This window comes from Maniola hyperantus, chromosome 3 (assembly GCF_902806685.2).
Source record: "Maniola hyperantus chromosome 3, iAphHyp1.2, whole genome shotgun sequence".
In the NCBI taxonomy this organism is placed as follows: Eukaryota; Metazoa; Arthropoda; class Insecta; order Lepidoptera; family Nymphalidae; genus Maniola; species Maniola hyperantus.
In genome coordinates this window covers 10,314,285-10,330,629 of record NC_048538.1, presented here as the reverse complement: position 1 = coordinate 10,330,629, position 16,345 = coordinate 10,314,285, and the positions used below count along the sequence as shown (strand labels likewise).

The following is a 16,345-nucleotide window of genomic DNA, read 5'->3' as shown; positions in this document are numbered from 1 at the left end:
ATTAGTAGAGGTACATCAATTAATGTATGGCTGATTTTATTTATTTTGTATATTTATTTTAAAACTGTTGAGTATTCAAGTGTTTTTGTTTAAAAGAAAAACACATTTTTTAAGGATTTATAGAAATATATGAGTCAGCATCTTAAGGTTAAACCAATAAGTTATTATCAAAATAATGATTTAACAGCTTTTTGATCAGATGTTTGATTTGTGGTCACAATAATCCATACTAATATTATAAATGTGAACGTGTGTCTGCTACGTTTTCACAGCCCTTCCATCTAACCAATTTCAATGAAATATTGTGCAAAGATAGCTAGCATCCCGGGAACAGACAGGCTGCTTTTTGTCCTGGAAAAATCGAACAGTGTCCTCAGGATTTTTAATAACCTAATCCACAAAGACAAAGTCTTGGGCATCACTTATTGGGTACAATGATAACTTGCACCCCGGACACAGATATAGGCTACTTTTTATCCAAAAAATCGATGAGTTCCTATGGGATTTTTAAAAATCTAAATCCCTGCAGAGAAAGTTGCAAGCATTCTCATCTCACATACAACATAAATATATTTAATTGTGAAGTTAGACTATGCACCTACCTACTAAGTTTCTAATTGAGTCACCTTGCTAAAGTATAGTCGGCTTTAGGGCACCTCGTCAAGCTGGCGGCCCTCCAGGATGCGGTTCGCGCGCCCTCGCTAGCTCCGCGCGCAACACGCCACGTCGCTACTATTACAGGTAAGTAAGTAGTTCATCTCTTATCTGTCTTACATAAAGTCAGCGGCGGACTAAACCCGTAAGAGGCCTGGGGCAGGCGGCATCCCGTTTTTAAAACTACGGTAACCCAGGTAGCTCGCTTTCTTTGGACATATTTACAAAGGGGCACCCAATTCTCATTCCCAGCATTAATTTTGGGAGGAAGAGTAGAAGGCAAATAGACTCCGGTCGCCAAAGACGCAAATGGTTGGACGATGGTGGACAGGGCTTAGTTACCTAAAGTTAAAAGAGGCAGCTTTAAATAGAGAAGACTTTCGCATGATGATCTCCAAACTTCGTTTCGAGGAAGGCACGAGATGATGATGATGATGAAACCTACATGTGTGTTCTACTTTTGACTTCTGTGTTCTTCTGATTTTTCCATCTTATCTGTATGATATTGTAGAATTACCGGTAGAAACATTTATTATACTATGCGTATTTAACACAATTTAAGATTTTGTCGTACGCTTTACGAGTCTTAAACTTTCCTATCGAAAGTGCATAACGTAACAATATGTCTATGAAGGAGGTATAAAGGTATAGATTTTAGCTGTTCATTTACCTATAGTTGGTAAGTAGATTGTTGAAATCAAGTGAAAGTAGGGGGCGCACAGGTTACATTGCAAGTGTTTTGCATACCGGTTTCCTATCTCGTGTTATCGTACTTAGTACACGATCAATTCAACTTAGTGTGTAGTATAAGTAATTTCAACTCTTTGAACGTCTTATCATACTAGATTGCCTTGAACAATTTAGTTTACTACTGCTGCGTGACTGTCTCGGTTCCGCGAAAATTAAAACAAGTCAGATATAAGCACACATGACATTTATACACTGTAGTCTTTGATATAAGATATTATATTATGTATGCACATAACAATAGTTTAATGTTGATTATACTATACCGATCGCCATTGATGATTTGCTGTTTCCGATGAGGAGTTCCGTCCTCCATCTCTGAAACTATACATCAGATCTTCACTTTGGACCTACCTGACTGTACGACTTCTATAAAGAAAAAAATATCGACTCAAGAAATTTGCATTCTCTATAGTCTGTCGAACCCTATTGACCAAGTTACGTTCAAATCCTTTCAGAATCACCCCGCAGTAGTATTTTAATTAGCGTGCGATTAGACAGACAGACAAAATTTAAAGTAATTATTTTTAAAAGATTACGTCATTTATTAATCAGTGGCTGTTAGTTTTACATATACCTATAAGAAATGATACACTGCTGTAACGTAGCCTTACAGAAGGTAGAATTTACCTTTGCCACAAAAAATAAGTTTACAAGATCTAAGATTTAATATTCTATTTAAATCATCAGTACCTACCTACCCATATTATAAATGGAAAGTGTGTTTGTTTCTTGGTTTGTTGATTTATTGGTTTGTCCTTCAATCATGTCGCAACGGAGAAACGGATCATCGTGATTTTTTGCATAGATATAGTTAAAGACTTGGAGAGTGACATAGCCTACTTTTTGTCCCGAAAAATCAAAGAGTTCCCATGGGATTTTTTTATAAAACTTAATCTCACGCGGACGAAGTCGCGGGCATCAGCTATTAGTCTTATATATTTAAACTCAACAATGTGAACATTAAATACTCATGCAAACGTTAAATTATTAGATGACGACAATAGACAATGGAATCTACTAGGTAGGAACCATGTAGGTACGTCATCATCATCGTCTACATTACCCGGCAGAAAATATTGTACCTTTAGAAAGAGATAGCGCTTTTGTAGAGCGTTGTCTCTGTCGTTGAGCCCGACAAAACGTCACATAGGTATGAGTGACAGAGACAACGCTCTACGAAGCCGAAACCTCTTTCTAAAGGTCGATGTACAATATTTCTTGCCGGCTACTGTACGGCTCTCTTCGAAATGAAATTTGGCGGTCATCACATGATATCTGAAGACATTTCTTTTAACTTTTGGTAACTAAGCCCTGTTCACAGTCCTATATCTTCCAAAGTTCCAACCACTTGCGTCTTTCGCGACCAAAAATCCTTTTGCCTGCATTCTTTTCTTCCAAGTAGACAAATCTTGGGAATGAGAATTGGGCACCTTAGTGTTCGGTGTAAAGCTGTTCCAGGTGATCTTCAAGATTCTCCTGTATTTCCACACCTAGGACACTATCTACCTAATAATAGGTACCTACAAAGTTAATAAAAATTAATTCTGACGCATAGACTTATCTGACGTTGTATTAATTATTCAGCATTTCTCTAATTCATATCATAATTTCTGCAGATTCTTTTGCAAGTTTTTCCTTGATATTGTGTGTAGTATTTTTTAATTCAATTTAATACTAACAATTCTAAAAAGTGTTTTAAGCACCGGTTTTGATTTTATGGTAGAGTAGGTAGGTACAATGCCAAACTCACGTTTCCAGCAAACTTGTGTTATTGCCTGTATGACTCACATAATGATTAATGTGCAGAATTGACCTCACTCGTTCTAACTTTGGGATTGTACGCGTACGTAATATTGTTAGGGCTAAAGTGAAAAATTTATAGATAGAAGTACCTAACAAGTACAAGCACTTTGGGTGTATGTCTCTCTTATTGAATGCTATTCCACTTCGATTTGTACTTTCCGCACCGTCTTTTTCAACCACTACTCGTATGTTTGTTATACGTTCCAGGTTAGGTACTATGATCAAAACTTTTTCCTATCTCGAGAGCTTTTTTGCTCTACCCCATTAATTATGTTGCCTATTCATCTCTACTTCATCAGCGCTCAGTATAAAATGTTTGCCGTGCTTTCATTATTTGAAATCTCCGCGTGATTCATTTTAGAATAAGTATACTCGTAATAGGTGTACGTTGCTCTTTTACCATTTAAGCATAATATGATATCCTGGATTTCTACTTTATTTGTTGCGTTGTTAGTGGCTGGCTTATACATGTTGAGATTTGTCACAAAGTATACAAGCAATGGGGGTTTATGCGTAAGCTCATGAATGGGAGAATAGCATAAAGTCTGCGATTGGAACGGTGCCAGCGGCTATTCCGGGCGCGGGCGGGCGCGTGCGCACCCCCAGTCTTACGCCGCGTTTCCATCGACAACGATCCTATCGTTTTCACGCTTCTCTCGCGTTAACCTTATTTTTGATCTGTTCCTTAACTAGTCCACTGTAGATTGACGTCTCTATGTTCTTCGCTTAGTCAAAATTTCTGTTATGGAAAATCCTTCAACGAATTCAAATTATTATGCTTTCTTTTATTTGGATGCTGAACGTTTGGTTAATCATCAATTGATTGGCACAAATTAATTTTATGTGAAAGTTTTATATAAACTACTTTCGATGTCAATCACAATTACTGCAGAAAAAGCAATGAAAGGTACCTACTGATAAAAATTAACTGTCTGTCACACTATAACAGATTCTAAATAATGTAGGTAGTTAATAGTTTGCTTTAGTCCTGCAGTAGGTGTACCATAACAAACTTAATAACAATAAAACATTGAATGTAATTATTATCTTTAAATTAATCGTAATCTCGTTAAAGCCGGCCATATCGCTCTGTTAATAATACCATATTATTACATAAAATGCCGGTTCTATGCTCGTAACGTAATCAAAGTGCTTGAAAATCATTGAAAATTACTTGTAAATATTAAACATGATTAAATGTTAATCATAATTTAATATTTGTGTACAAACTATACGACGATATAACAGAAATACTTGAGTACCTACTCATAAGGAAAATAATCCTGTTATTGTCTTTTCTGCTGCAGAATGTGAAGCAACTGACTTACATAACTCATCAACTATCTACTGCTTGAACAATGTATTATACAAACTAGAGCATTGAGGCTAAAGTGAAGTGTATTTTTCATTTGTTCGACTCTTGGACGATTTAACCTAAGGACGCGCCTCGCATGATTATTCCCCTCTGTCAATAGTAATGGATTTTTAATCCACTGCGTTTATAAACACTGTTTGCGGAATCGATTTTGTCATTGTCAGAATCGTTTTCGATGTGTGACGACGTCTTACACGCTGGGTGAAAAATGCCTGTTTGTGCCGTTAGTGAGTGCAAGAACAAATCAAACACATCAAATTTACAAAAAGATGGAATTTCATTTCATAAGTAAGTATTTTTGGTGTAATAAACGCTTTCTATAAATTAAATTACATAAATTATTATAATAAAATAACAATCGAGAACTTTACCGATTCAGTAATTGAGTACGTAATAATTCGGTAGAAACGAGTCAACACTCCTCACGAGCTATATTTTGTTTTTTCTAAACAATTGCAACCCTCGATACATACAAATTAGGTTAAAATTTGAATACGCGTGAACAGCATGAAATTACGTAGTAGTACGATAGTGATTGCGGTTCGATTATCGATAGCGATGAAAACATTTTCTTTATTATTAACGACTAAATTACCGTCTTCAAGTCAAGTAAAGAATAGTTATTATTAATTACCACAATTTTTTCGCTACCTATACTTGTAATAAAACTGGTCGATTTCTGTGATTTCACGTACTTAATACATTTAAAAAAAAATTAAAGCAACGCAATTTTAGTGATAGGCGCGAAATGTATAAAATTTATGTATTAAATCGCCAAGAATGTACATAACATTAACCTAATGGTAAATAATGACGTGTTAAAAATAGAAGAGGCCACCGTGTGTGTTTACTAATTTATTTTCATAGTATCATATCTGTCTTATGGAATTTTGCTGTGGGGTAAAAGCGGCAGGTATTGAGAAAATTTTTGCATTGCTAATTTGTAAGGGCAATACGTGTTATATTTAATAACTTACATTTAATTTTTTTGGACAAAGAGTACACCATATTGGAATTACCATGTAAACCCAATGTGCAATAAATAAATGATTGATTGGAAAGAAAAAAACATTTTATTGATTGATATACCTACTAATTATGTTTGGTAGGCTTTTGCGCGGTCGGGTTTATTTTGTATTATATAATAATATAAGTCATTAATAAGCACATTTTCACTATCGAAATTTTAAATGAAAATTTCGTTATATAAAAAAATACAAAAGATTAAAAATGATATAAAATAAGTAAAAAAGTATGTGCATATTTTTTAAATAAATATTTTTCTTATTTTTACGTTGCATTATTAGTTTTTGGGATAATTACCTATTAAGTGAGGTGAATGTATGCAAGAATACGCTACGCTGACCAAACACTGGTTTTAAGTAATTAAATACGAGTAATAAATTCTTACTTCTACTTTTGTTTCTGAAAAACTATCGATATATTTTAAAATATCGATACGGTAGCATCGCAAATCAATTTGACTGTCTTACACTCGTAATGTCTTTGTATGTTGATGTATATAACTTATTAGTGTGCGTAAAATGTAGTAGTGTTGAAGATTTAGATATGTGTGTGTTAATAATGACACAAAACTTTGTTGAGTGAGTGTGTCAAGTTGTCTATGTAGTGTTTCCTCGTCCCGCACCAAAAGTGACAGAAATTTTTATTCGTAATATTAGGCGCGTTACAAGTCCATAGGTTAAATCGTCCAAGGTTCGACTACATATTATTTCGAAACAGGTCATGCTAAAAAATAAGTCTTTGAAGCTTATTTCTCAAAAGAAATAAAGCCTTTGGAATAGATATCATCTCGTTGTTGCTCAGTAGGGTTCAGTCGTCCCTTTATTGATGTTACATGACTACTGTTGACACTTACAAACAAGGTCATAAGGACCAAATTATAGTAACGGTGTAGCCAAAATTGGTGACCTGTATATGGAAGCGATGCCAACTTGCTAGCATATTGACGACATCCTTATTATATTAGCGCTTGACGAGTGCGTCGACCGTGCCGCCTCCACAGCTGAACTGTGCGTGTGGCCTCGCTATCATTTCTATTTCAATGCAACTTTGGCAGTAAATACATTATTATTTAATCTCCATCTCGATTGTTACCTCCATGTTATTTGATAAGGTCATTTCATTAGTTAACTGCTTTTCAGATACGAAACTTAACTTCGTGTATAGTTACCATGGTATATGGTCGGATACCATGGTAGTTGTAATTTAGTATGGTGTTAAAACTCCATTAAGAAACACAGAGGATATTCATTTACAGACGGAGTTGTAGCTACCGATCGATACTGTATTTATTATCGAGTTTCATGACGTTCTTTCCATTATCTGGTATCTAGATTATAACATGAATGATTATTAGGAAACGGTTATAAGTGCACGTACACAGGCTCGGCGGTGGATGGGGAATCGTTTGTTTTTATGTGAACCATTAGCTCTTTTTCGTTCCGGTGACTGAAAGAAGAAATTTGTGTATGTGTAAAGTTAATAATGACTGAGAAGCGTACTCGGCCGCGTCCACGCCGCCCGCGCCGGCGCAACGATTCGCACGACAGGCAACAGGATTTGCTTTTTACTTGGAGCAACGGTGAGTTTAAACAATGTTAGAACGATTTGTGGGCGTTCGAGTTCTTATCGATCAGATATCGGGGTTTTTTAATCTACTACGAAGCCGTAAAGCAAAATTCACTTCAACGTTGAATTGCACCTGTTACGTAGGTAACAACGCAGCTTCTTTCATTTATTTTCTTTAATAAATGTATTGGCACTGTCTGTTAGGCTTATCATGTGACAATTACGGCTCGTGGCCGATAAAATGAAATATAAATCATTTATGATATCGAAAGTCTAGTGTGGTGTGTCCAAGTCCGAAGCTTTATTAAGCAGGAGGGTTTGACACATCAAAAACTAATAACCTTTTTAGGGTTCCGTACATTTCTTCCGTACGATTCTAAATCAGATTTTTATTTATTTTTACGCATAATAGTTTTTGATTTATCGTGCAAAATCTCTAGTATGGGAACCCTCGGTGCGCGAGTCTGACTCGCAGTCAGCCGGATTTTTTTATATTGAAAGGAAATTTATCTCCATTGACTAAATTCTAGAAAAGTACTGTACCTAAATGAAGGATGATTACAACAAGGAATAAAAATGTTTTTGTTTTTAAAGTGTTGTTGTTTTTAAGACTTAAACAAACACTTAAAATAGAAACGTGTCACAGAAGTTCTTTAATTGGAAGAACATGAACTAAATAGTTTCTCTTTACATGCTAAGTGTAAGCCAGTTACGCTAATGAGAATGAAGGAAGGCTGCGTTCGCAAGTCCTTTGCACTGCAAATGTACAATTGTATATTCTGTGCATGTTAATCGCCCTGCAAATAATTTTTTATATACAATACCATTCACGTTCAGACAATGTATTAAATAAATTATATTATGCATTTGGACAAATAAGAACGGGTAATGTACAATTATAAAATACTAGCTGATGCCCGCGATTTCGTCCGCGTGGATTTAGGTTTTTAAAAATCCCGTTGGAACTTTTGATTTTCCGGGATAAAAAGTAGCCTATGTTCTTCGTCCTTTCAATTATTTCTATGGCATAAATCAAGTTGATATTGTTGTAGTTAGGGCGCGAAGGAAAAACAAACAAACAAACACACTTTCGCATCTATAATATTTTAGTAAGTATAGACAAATCAAAAAATTTATTGCCTATTACCTAAAGATATCGGAGCATTAGTACCTATCGGATGAAAACAATAAATTTCATCGCTGTCTCGTCTTTCCTACCCCTTTAATATAAATCCCAGTAGCTCACAAAAGAGATCCTGAAGTTAGGTCAAGTGGGTGAAGCAGAATAAAGAGACTATGGATTGAGTCTGCTGATGAAGCAACTACGTACGTTGGACATTGCCAAAAGCAATCCAGTTTTCTGTAGAATGATGTGGAGGAATTCTGTATGATGTTTGAATTACAGACATTGCACATGGTGGTAACATGCACATTTAAACTAATTTCTAGACTTGTAATACTGTGGATTGGACCCGATGGCGCCGCGGCCATTACCAGACTACTCGTTTGTTTAACCGACGTGTTTCGAATACAAGGCCCTTGACCATTTTAGTTGGTCTGTTTTACCGAATACTTGAATGCTGATTCAATGCTTTCTGTTTGTTCTAATTGAGTTTGTGATTTAATCACACAATTCGTAAACTAGCATTATAAGATTCTCAACCACGTCGATGCCCTGAATTTATATCGCTACTAAAAAGTACTAAATCTGGATTAATTAAATGCGTAAGGACTTAAGTCGTTGAAAGTGGATAGTTCGAACCAGATTAGGAAAGTTATTAGCAGAATAAATATTTAAGAACCGAAGTACCCACGCTTTTATCTTTTAGGACACTAACGTAGCTTGTTTTACTTTGCGAATATTCAGACAACTCTACTTGAAGTCGCATTCTATCTGGCACGCGAGTATTTTGCCTTCCACATAAAGTATCCTATATTCCTTCATGTATCCATACTAGTGTTATAATACGAAAGCGTGTCTGTCTGTCTGTTAGCATTTCACTGCCCATTCATTAAACTGATTTTTAGGTACACCGATAGCGCTTGCATTTGCATTTGCGGTTAAGGACATAGGCTACTGAATGTCCAGGAAAAACAAAAAAGTTTCCACGGGATGTTTAAAGAACCTAAATCTACGCCGATTAAATCGCGAGAATTATCTATTTAGTACAAAGATAGCTTGCATCCTGGAGATAGATATAGGCTACTTTTTATCCTGATAAAAAAACCAAAGAGTTCGCACTGGATTTTTACAAAACCGAAACTTATGCGAAATATCCACATATTCAGTCATCAATATGTACCTACTATATTGCACTTATCTATATTTGCTTATTGATTTGATTCCGTATAATCTAAATATATAAAAGGTAAAGGTGACTGACTAGCTGACCGATCTATCAACGCACAGCTCAACCGGATCGGGCTGAAATTTGACATGCAGATAGCCAGTATACATCCGCTAAGAAAGGGTTTTTGAAAATTTAACCCCTAAGGCGGTGAAATAAGAATTTGAAATTTATGTAGTCCACGCGGATGAAATCGCGGACATAAGCTATATAGAATGATTTATATAGAATAAAATAAAGTCTCGTTTTGATTGTCTGTGAGATGAGGCTAATTCTCGTAGATGGCGCGGTCATCGGTACTGAGGCGTACTATTGATTTTGTCTGCTCCTAACTAAATGCAGCAAGCACAGTGCAATACCGAGACCGAGTACACACAACGTAGTCTACATATTATATGTTTGCAGACACAGCACTGCTTGAGTTCAATTCTCTAGTCACGACATCACATTTAAACCTGTGGCTTTCTAACGATTTGTATGTAATCTTGATGAGAATTTTCCTATTTAGCGAGAAAGTTTGAAGATGCTTTCTTAATCTATATTGTAATTTTATATAGAACATATTATGTCAGAGAGTAACATAGTATCTAGTAGAGGAGAGGATTTTCTTTTAAGATTTGTTATGTTATAGCACATTACCGTGAGTTTGCAAAACACGAACATTTACAAGATATTATCTTGAAATCTGTCAAATTTACCCAATTTAAGCCCGATTTTGTGCAGTGCGAACGTAATTCCTGAAACACAGTTTTCACTACTTCAGGAGGCAGGAGCATTTTTCCAGCGGAAAAAAGGGCCTCACACTGAAGCTTACCAATAGCAGATAGCTACATGTTTGTTAAGATAATAAAGTTTTTTTTTAAATCAACAAAATTTAACGCGTAAAATTTAACTCCTTACGCGCCATTTTAACTTTTTGTGTCCATATTAAAAGTACAATTTTAGTAATTATTTCAGAGGTGAATCGTACTTTTGCCAAGACAGTTGATCCATAGAGTTAAAATGTCGTGTGAGGAGTCATTTTACGAGTACGAACTATAGGTTATAAGATTCGTCGTATATACGATGAAACATTCCCATGTTTAAATGTTCATAGAAAAGCGAAAAAGAAAACTTGTAGAAACTACAAACCTATTTTTAATCTAGCACTTTTTTGTTGGCAGAGCTGTGCAATAGCGAGGAGGTGCCCGAGGTAGAGATCGTCAGCCTTTTACAAGAACATATACCTAAATACCGTCTAAGAGCAGACAGTCTCACACAATTTGGAGGTTGGTAATGACAATTATTTTATTTTGTTATATGTTATCAATGATAACTTATCATCATTATCGCGTGCCCTCTGCGAAACGAAGTTTGGCGGTCATCAAATGAAAAGTTTCTCCATGTAAAGCCGCCTCTCTTAATTTTGGTAACTCTTTCCCCTTTCCACCCCCTTAATCTTATGTTGGGTTGAATGAAAATTTTTTTTCTGTCCATTATTTGATTTTTCAAAAATTAATATGACTGACTGACTGATCTATCAACGCACAGCTTAAACTACTGAATGGATCGGGCTGAAATTTGGCATGCAGATAGCTATTAAGTCGTAGGCATTCACTATAAAAGGATTTTTGTAAATTCAATCCCTAAAGGGCTAAAATAGGGGTTTGAAATTTGTGTAGTCCACGCGGACGAAGTCACGTGCATAAGCTAGTGTGTGATAATTTTAATTATGTGGTATGAATAATATAACGCCCTGATACGCGAGGGTCAATAAGAAATAGTTCACGGAAATATTTTTACTGCTACATACATTCTAATCAGCACCACCAAAATATGTGCTTATTCAATCATATCCGCGACAGATCGAGATGGCAATCGGGGAGCACAGTCGCACAGCCCCCACGCTGACCTGCCTACTTTTACTTAACAATAATACCAAATAAGATTTTTTTATGTCTTAAAAAGTGTATAACTTTTACGAGTATAACCTTACTTGAAAATCGTAACGATTTTTACAAGGAGGAAAATATTAGGTTTGGATAAAAAACCTTGATCGTTTTGCTTGCTCATTCATAATTATTATAATTACTCTAAAATAGATTATGAGATAAGCCATAGCAGTTTTATAAATGTTTTTTTAAACAAACTACAAACTTATTGGTATGCCTAATTCTCTTGTACACAATCTCTGTGCTCTAAACTAATTTAAATATAATATTGCTATCCCATAATGCTTCCTGCGGAAAAGGATTCCATTAGATTTAAACTATTGTGTACAACAGAATTTTATTTGACTTTTACGTGTACTAGTCACCAACGCAAAGTTCAGAAGCGGTTCTTATTTGTTACGTCATATTTTGTACAAGATGGCAAGGCCTTTCGTGAACTAATTGAAATTCTGTATTATTTTGTGTCGCAGGTACGGGCTTTAGTAAGTATTACAAGTATTTTAAGCAAATTCTCATATAATGAGGTCTATTTATAAAACATCCACCTGTCAGGTGGTCGATTGTTGCTAGATGCATTCCGTGCCCGCGACCTAGTAACATGCTCGTGAATAGTCTCATTTCTATTTATGATTTGAACTTATGGTTTCCTGTATGCTAGTTGTGAAGTTATAGACTATAGTTTTTAGGGTTTCGTATCCGAAGGGTGCCAACTGGGCCTTATTACTAAGGTCCCGTTGCGCGTTGGCAGTCCGCCAGTCCGTCCGTCTGTCAGCGGGTTGTATATCGTGAAACGTAATAAGTGGAAAGATGAAATTTCCACAGAATGTGTATTTCTATTGCCGCTATCACAAAAAATAAAAATTTCAAAATGACCGCTATGAAAATTTTAAAATTTAAAAAGTGTTAGGTATTTCTTGTACGATGGTACGGAACCATTCGTGTGCAAGTCCGACTCCCACTTGACCGATTTTTATTTGTCACTAACCGACTCCAAAAACGAGGTTCTGTATTCGACCTGTATACATATTGTGTTTGTTCGTGCCTATCTCGAATTAACACATGCTATTGAAATTTTTCAATTGTGTATTATGTAGGCATTGTTGAAGTGCACCGTTCTAGAAGATATACTGTGTAATTTACCATTTGAATTAACACGACCTTCAGTAATGCCGCTCAGAAAGTTTTTTTTGTAAATTAATCATACCCACAAGTACGCATACTACAATAAAAACGTGTACTTGAAAACAACATTTAAATACTTTTTGAATATACATATGATTTCATTTAATTTATTTTCGTTTTAATTTAATGTTGTTTTTTAAATAGATTTAAGTTTATTTTAATAGAATTGTCTATCCCTTTTTAAATTTAAAAATAAAATAAATAAATTTTGAATATTAATAATGTTTTAAATTGTCGTATATAGAGCTCTTCATGAGACCGTTTGGTTTATTTTTAGACTCGGAACTCAACTTGCGTGTTTCTCTATAAAATTAAGTTTGTTTCTTTTAGGTCGCGTAATTTCGGAGACTACCTAACCTGCTTTCATTAAAATTTTGCGAATGTTTTAATATAACTGATTAATTTTTACTGTGGAGTAGTTCATTACCTAGTAGGTATTGTGCAAAACGAGATTTGCATTAATCTTTAAAGTAAGTTGACGGAAAAAATTGCCTCGTTAAAATTTCTAACCATAGAATTAAATTAGCTTTGAGACATTTGCTATTGTTATGTACAAATTAACTTGAAATGGTCTATTCGTCATACCTATTGATGAGGAAAGCTATTCTAATGTGCTATCTTTATTTAGATGCGCACTTTCTAGTGTTTTCACTTTGCGCTTTGCTAAAATTCATTGTCTAATTTAGGTAAATTTAGGAGAAATATGTGTAAACTTATCATGTACCTGCATGGCACACTGAAAGTTTTTAGTAAAGAAAAAACAACAAAACTGAAACGAATTAATTCGATTAATGCAATTTTGTTGCGTTACACCACTTTAAAAAAAGGGAAAATCACAATCAAACAATTAAGTTAACTCTTAAACAATTGGTAAATTTTGTTTAGTTCATAAAGCTTAGTGAGTCTCAGATTAATGTAAGTGACTCTAAGAGTAATATTAGATCAGATAAGATTCAGATTATTGACTCTTAACTTATTCCTAAGCATTTTATTCTAAAGACTTTCAGAATAAAGAAAAGACTTTCAAAATGAACTGAAGAATTAATATCAATCTTGGCAACTTAACTAACTTCTCTAAAAACAGTTCATCAAAATTTCCCTGTAAGTTTATATTATGAAAATGATAACATACCTACTATAATTTCATATCAATATTCATATCAATATAATGAAAGACCAAGCGCCTGACAAAATAATACATAATTATAAACACACTCGACGCCCATATTGCCGCATATTTGGCATTTATTATAATCATTAAAATGTAGATCTTTAAATGTATAGTTTGAATAAAACAATGTAAAAATGTAATTTCGGTAAAATTAATGTAGTAGATTTTTCTAGAGACCGCGAATGTTTCCTAATTCTTAGTGAGCAGTCATTTCAGTATCAGCACAATGACAATACTATGAAGTCCAAGGTATTACGTAAATCCTGACTAGTAAGAGCACTCTTTAGGAATTTACAACCGTTTAGGCGTGTTAAGATGGCATTCAGACCTGCATACCCAATACTAAAGTGGGATCGAGCCGGAATCTTAACCCTGTTATGTCCCAGTAGGTGTAAGTCGCAGTTTCCGGCGCCGGCGTCAGGTCGCCCGATAACGCTATATTTAATGGTGGCTCATCGCTCGAGTCATCGTCCGCTGACCGGCGTGCATTCCCGACCGGTCTCATGCGTGCCATCTGTCAACTGGGTGCAAGATGGAAGTTCTAGCATACCATTCGCGGGCCTGCGGCATTGCAAGAATCTTTTAATGGCCACTATTCCATCTTCGATGCAGAATGCTGCTTAACGTGATCGTAGGTTTTATCTATGTATTGTAATGCAATAAACAATGAGCTATTAATTATTTCTACACGTTACACGTTGGTATGCCCGAATTCCTTAAAAAACTAAATAGATGTAAGGAATGTTCTTGAATTTAATTGCGCTATAAAAATAACTGGAAGGATAAGTAATGTCAATTGTGTGGTATGTTCTACTTTAATTAAAGCAAAATGCCAAGTTTGTTATTTATGTTATTTTAGTACTTACTCTGAATTTCTTATTAAACAATTTTTTGTTGATATACGAATGTAGTAATCGACCTAATAGTTTACTCTCTGTACTGAATATAAAACTTTATATAGTATAGTAACTTAAAGCATTTATTCAAAATGGGTACCATGATTGTACACTCTGTGATTGTCAATTGTTAAATTAAGCTAATGTTGAATCTTCTTTTCCGATTTTCCTCAAACTAATTTTGGCTCTAAAGAAAGATCTTTAACAATGAAAATCGGCAGTCTATTACTAAAGAGTAAAACACTTTTTCATAGTAAATTTCATACCGGAACTTTAGATATTCCATGATAAAAAAACCTAAACTCAAATAGTAAACTTGTTGTTTACTAATTGAGTTTAGGTTTTTGCTTAGCTTAGCTGGAAACTCGAAAAAACTTTAACTAACGTTGCGTGACGTGGAAAAAATTTAATAAAATGTTTGTAGGGCCCCCAGCCAGTTTACTATTACCGTAGATACAGTCACGTGATATCCAAAGCAGGAACAAACTGGATTGAAAGTGGACGGGGAATGTTGTAGGTGTGATTCAGCACTCCTCTGACGTAGTTGCCTCTACAGCGTCGCTAGTAGCTAGTAAAGTTTCTGGGGTTTTTGTTTCTTTGTTTGTTATGATAGTTTCTTGAATTGAAGATTTGTTATAAATGAGTGTAAAATTTTGCTTTTAAATAAATTAATTGAAATACCTATAAAGGTGGTAGATATTATAATCTGGGTGATGTGTGCTTATTAACGATTTATTTATTATTTATTTTTATTAAGCTAGGGTTTGAGTGAATTTTAGATAGGTAGGTATGTGTGGTGATTTGATTTTATTATTGTTTATATTATGTCTATGGAGAAAAAGTTTTCATTTGATTTTCATGCAGTGTTTTTCCGTATTTTTTGTTTCCCCGCAATGTTTTAAAACTATACTTACCTGTTGCATTTTGCATAAGTACTTGTACGGGCAAATATAAGAATAGTCAGTATATAAATAAGTGTGTTTAAAATCCTGAAAAATCCTAAGAAAATGCTCTTAGATTATGTGATTTCTATACCCTTTCAGTTCGTATTGTTCAGGATCCTTGACAAATAATCTGCATTCGGCCAATCTGGAACATAATGTATAGTAAAAAGTCGTATAGGAAATTCAATTTGGATTTGTTTCCAGGATACGAGAATCAAGATTGGTTCATCCCGTCGCCGGCGCTGCCAGTCAGCCCGGAGGATCTCGCACTCACTCCCGACCAGATCAGGGAGACGCTAAATTACTTTCGTGAGTCCAGATCTTTTAATTCTGTTATTGACATTAGGCTGAGATCTATATACTATTTATATTACTAGATTATTTTGACTTTGCTCAGACTTAAGTTTAAAACGAGACATTTTATGTCAGCGATGTAACGCTATCTCGTTTTAACAGTATTTTTAAGTCTGAGCAAAGTCAATGTTCGCTTTATAGATCTCAGCCAAAGTGTTCAGTCAAACGAGCGTAGTTTTTTTGAGTTGTGTCTCGTAAAACAAAAACTCATTTTTCGTCGCTGTGTGGCACAAACAGAACAACCGAATGCAGCGTAGAATTACGCGACTCACATAACTCAAAAAAAAACTCAAAATTATGGTGGACTTTAAATCTAAATTCCAACCCTAACGCAGTGGGTGTACG

General features: G+C 34.9%; 1 protein-coding gene across 3 annotated transcripts in view; it reads left to right on the top strand.

The window, feature by feature from the left end:
• The first annotated feature begins 653 nt into the window (after window positions 1-653).
• milt (trafficking kinesin-binding protein milt) overlaps window positions 654-16,345 on the top strand; it is a 44,332-nt gene continuing 28,640 nt past the window's right edge. The window contains exons 1-3 of one of the 3 annotated variants that reach the window (XM_034984776.2): window positions 654-741; window positions 10,686-10,790; window positions 15,851-15,955. Coding sequence is in view for 2 of the 3 variants with exons in the window: in XM_034984773.2 (XP_034840664.1) it covers window positions 7,091-7,187; window positions 10,686-10,790; window positions 15,851-15,955 (307 nt within the window). In the remaining variant the exon portion in view is untranslated. Of the gene's footprint in view, window positions 742-3,836; window positions 4,115-6,977; window positions 7,188-10,685; window positions 10,791-15,850; window positions 15,956-16,345 lie in introns of those variants that run through there. The other 2 variants (XM_034984774.2, XM_034984773.2) reach the window with 2 other exon arrangements.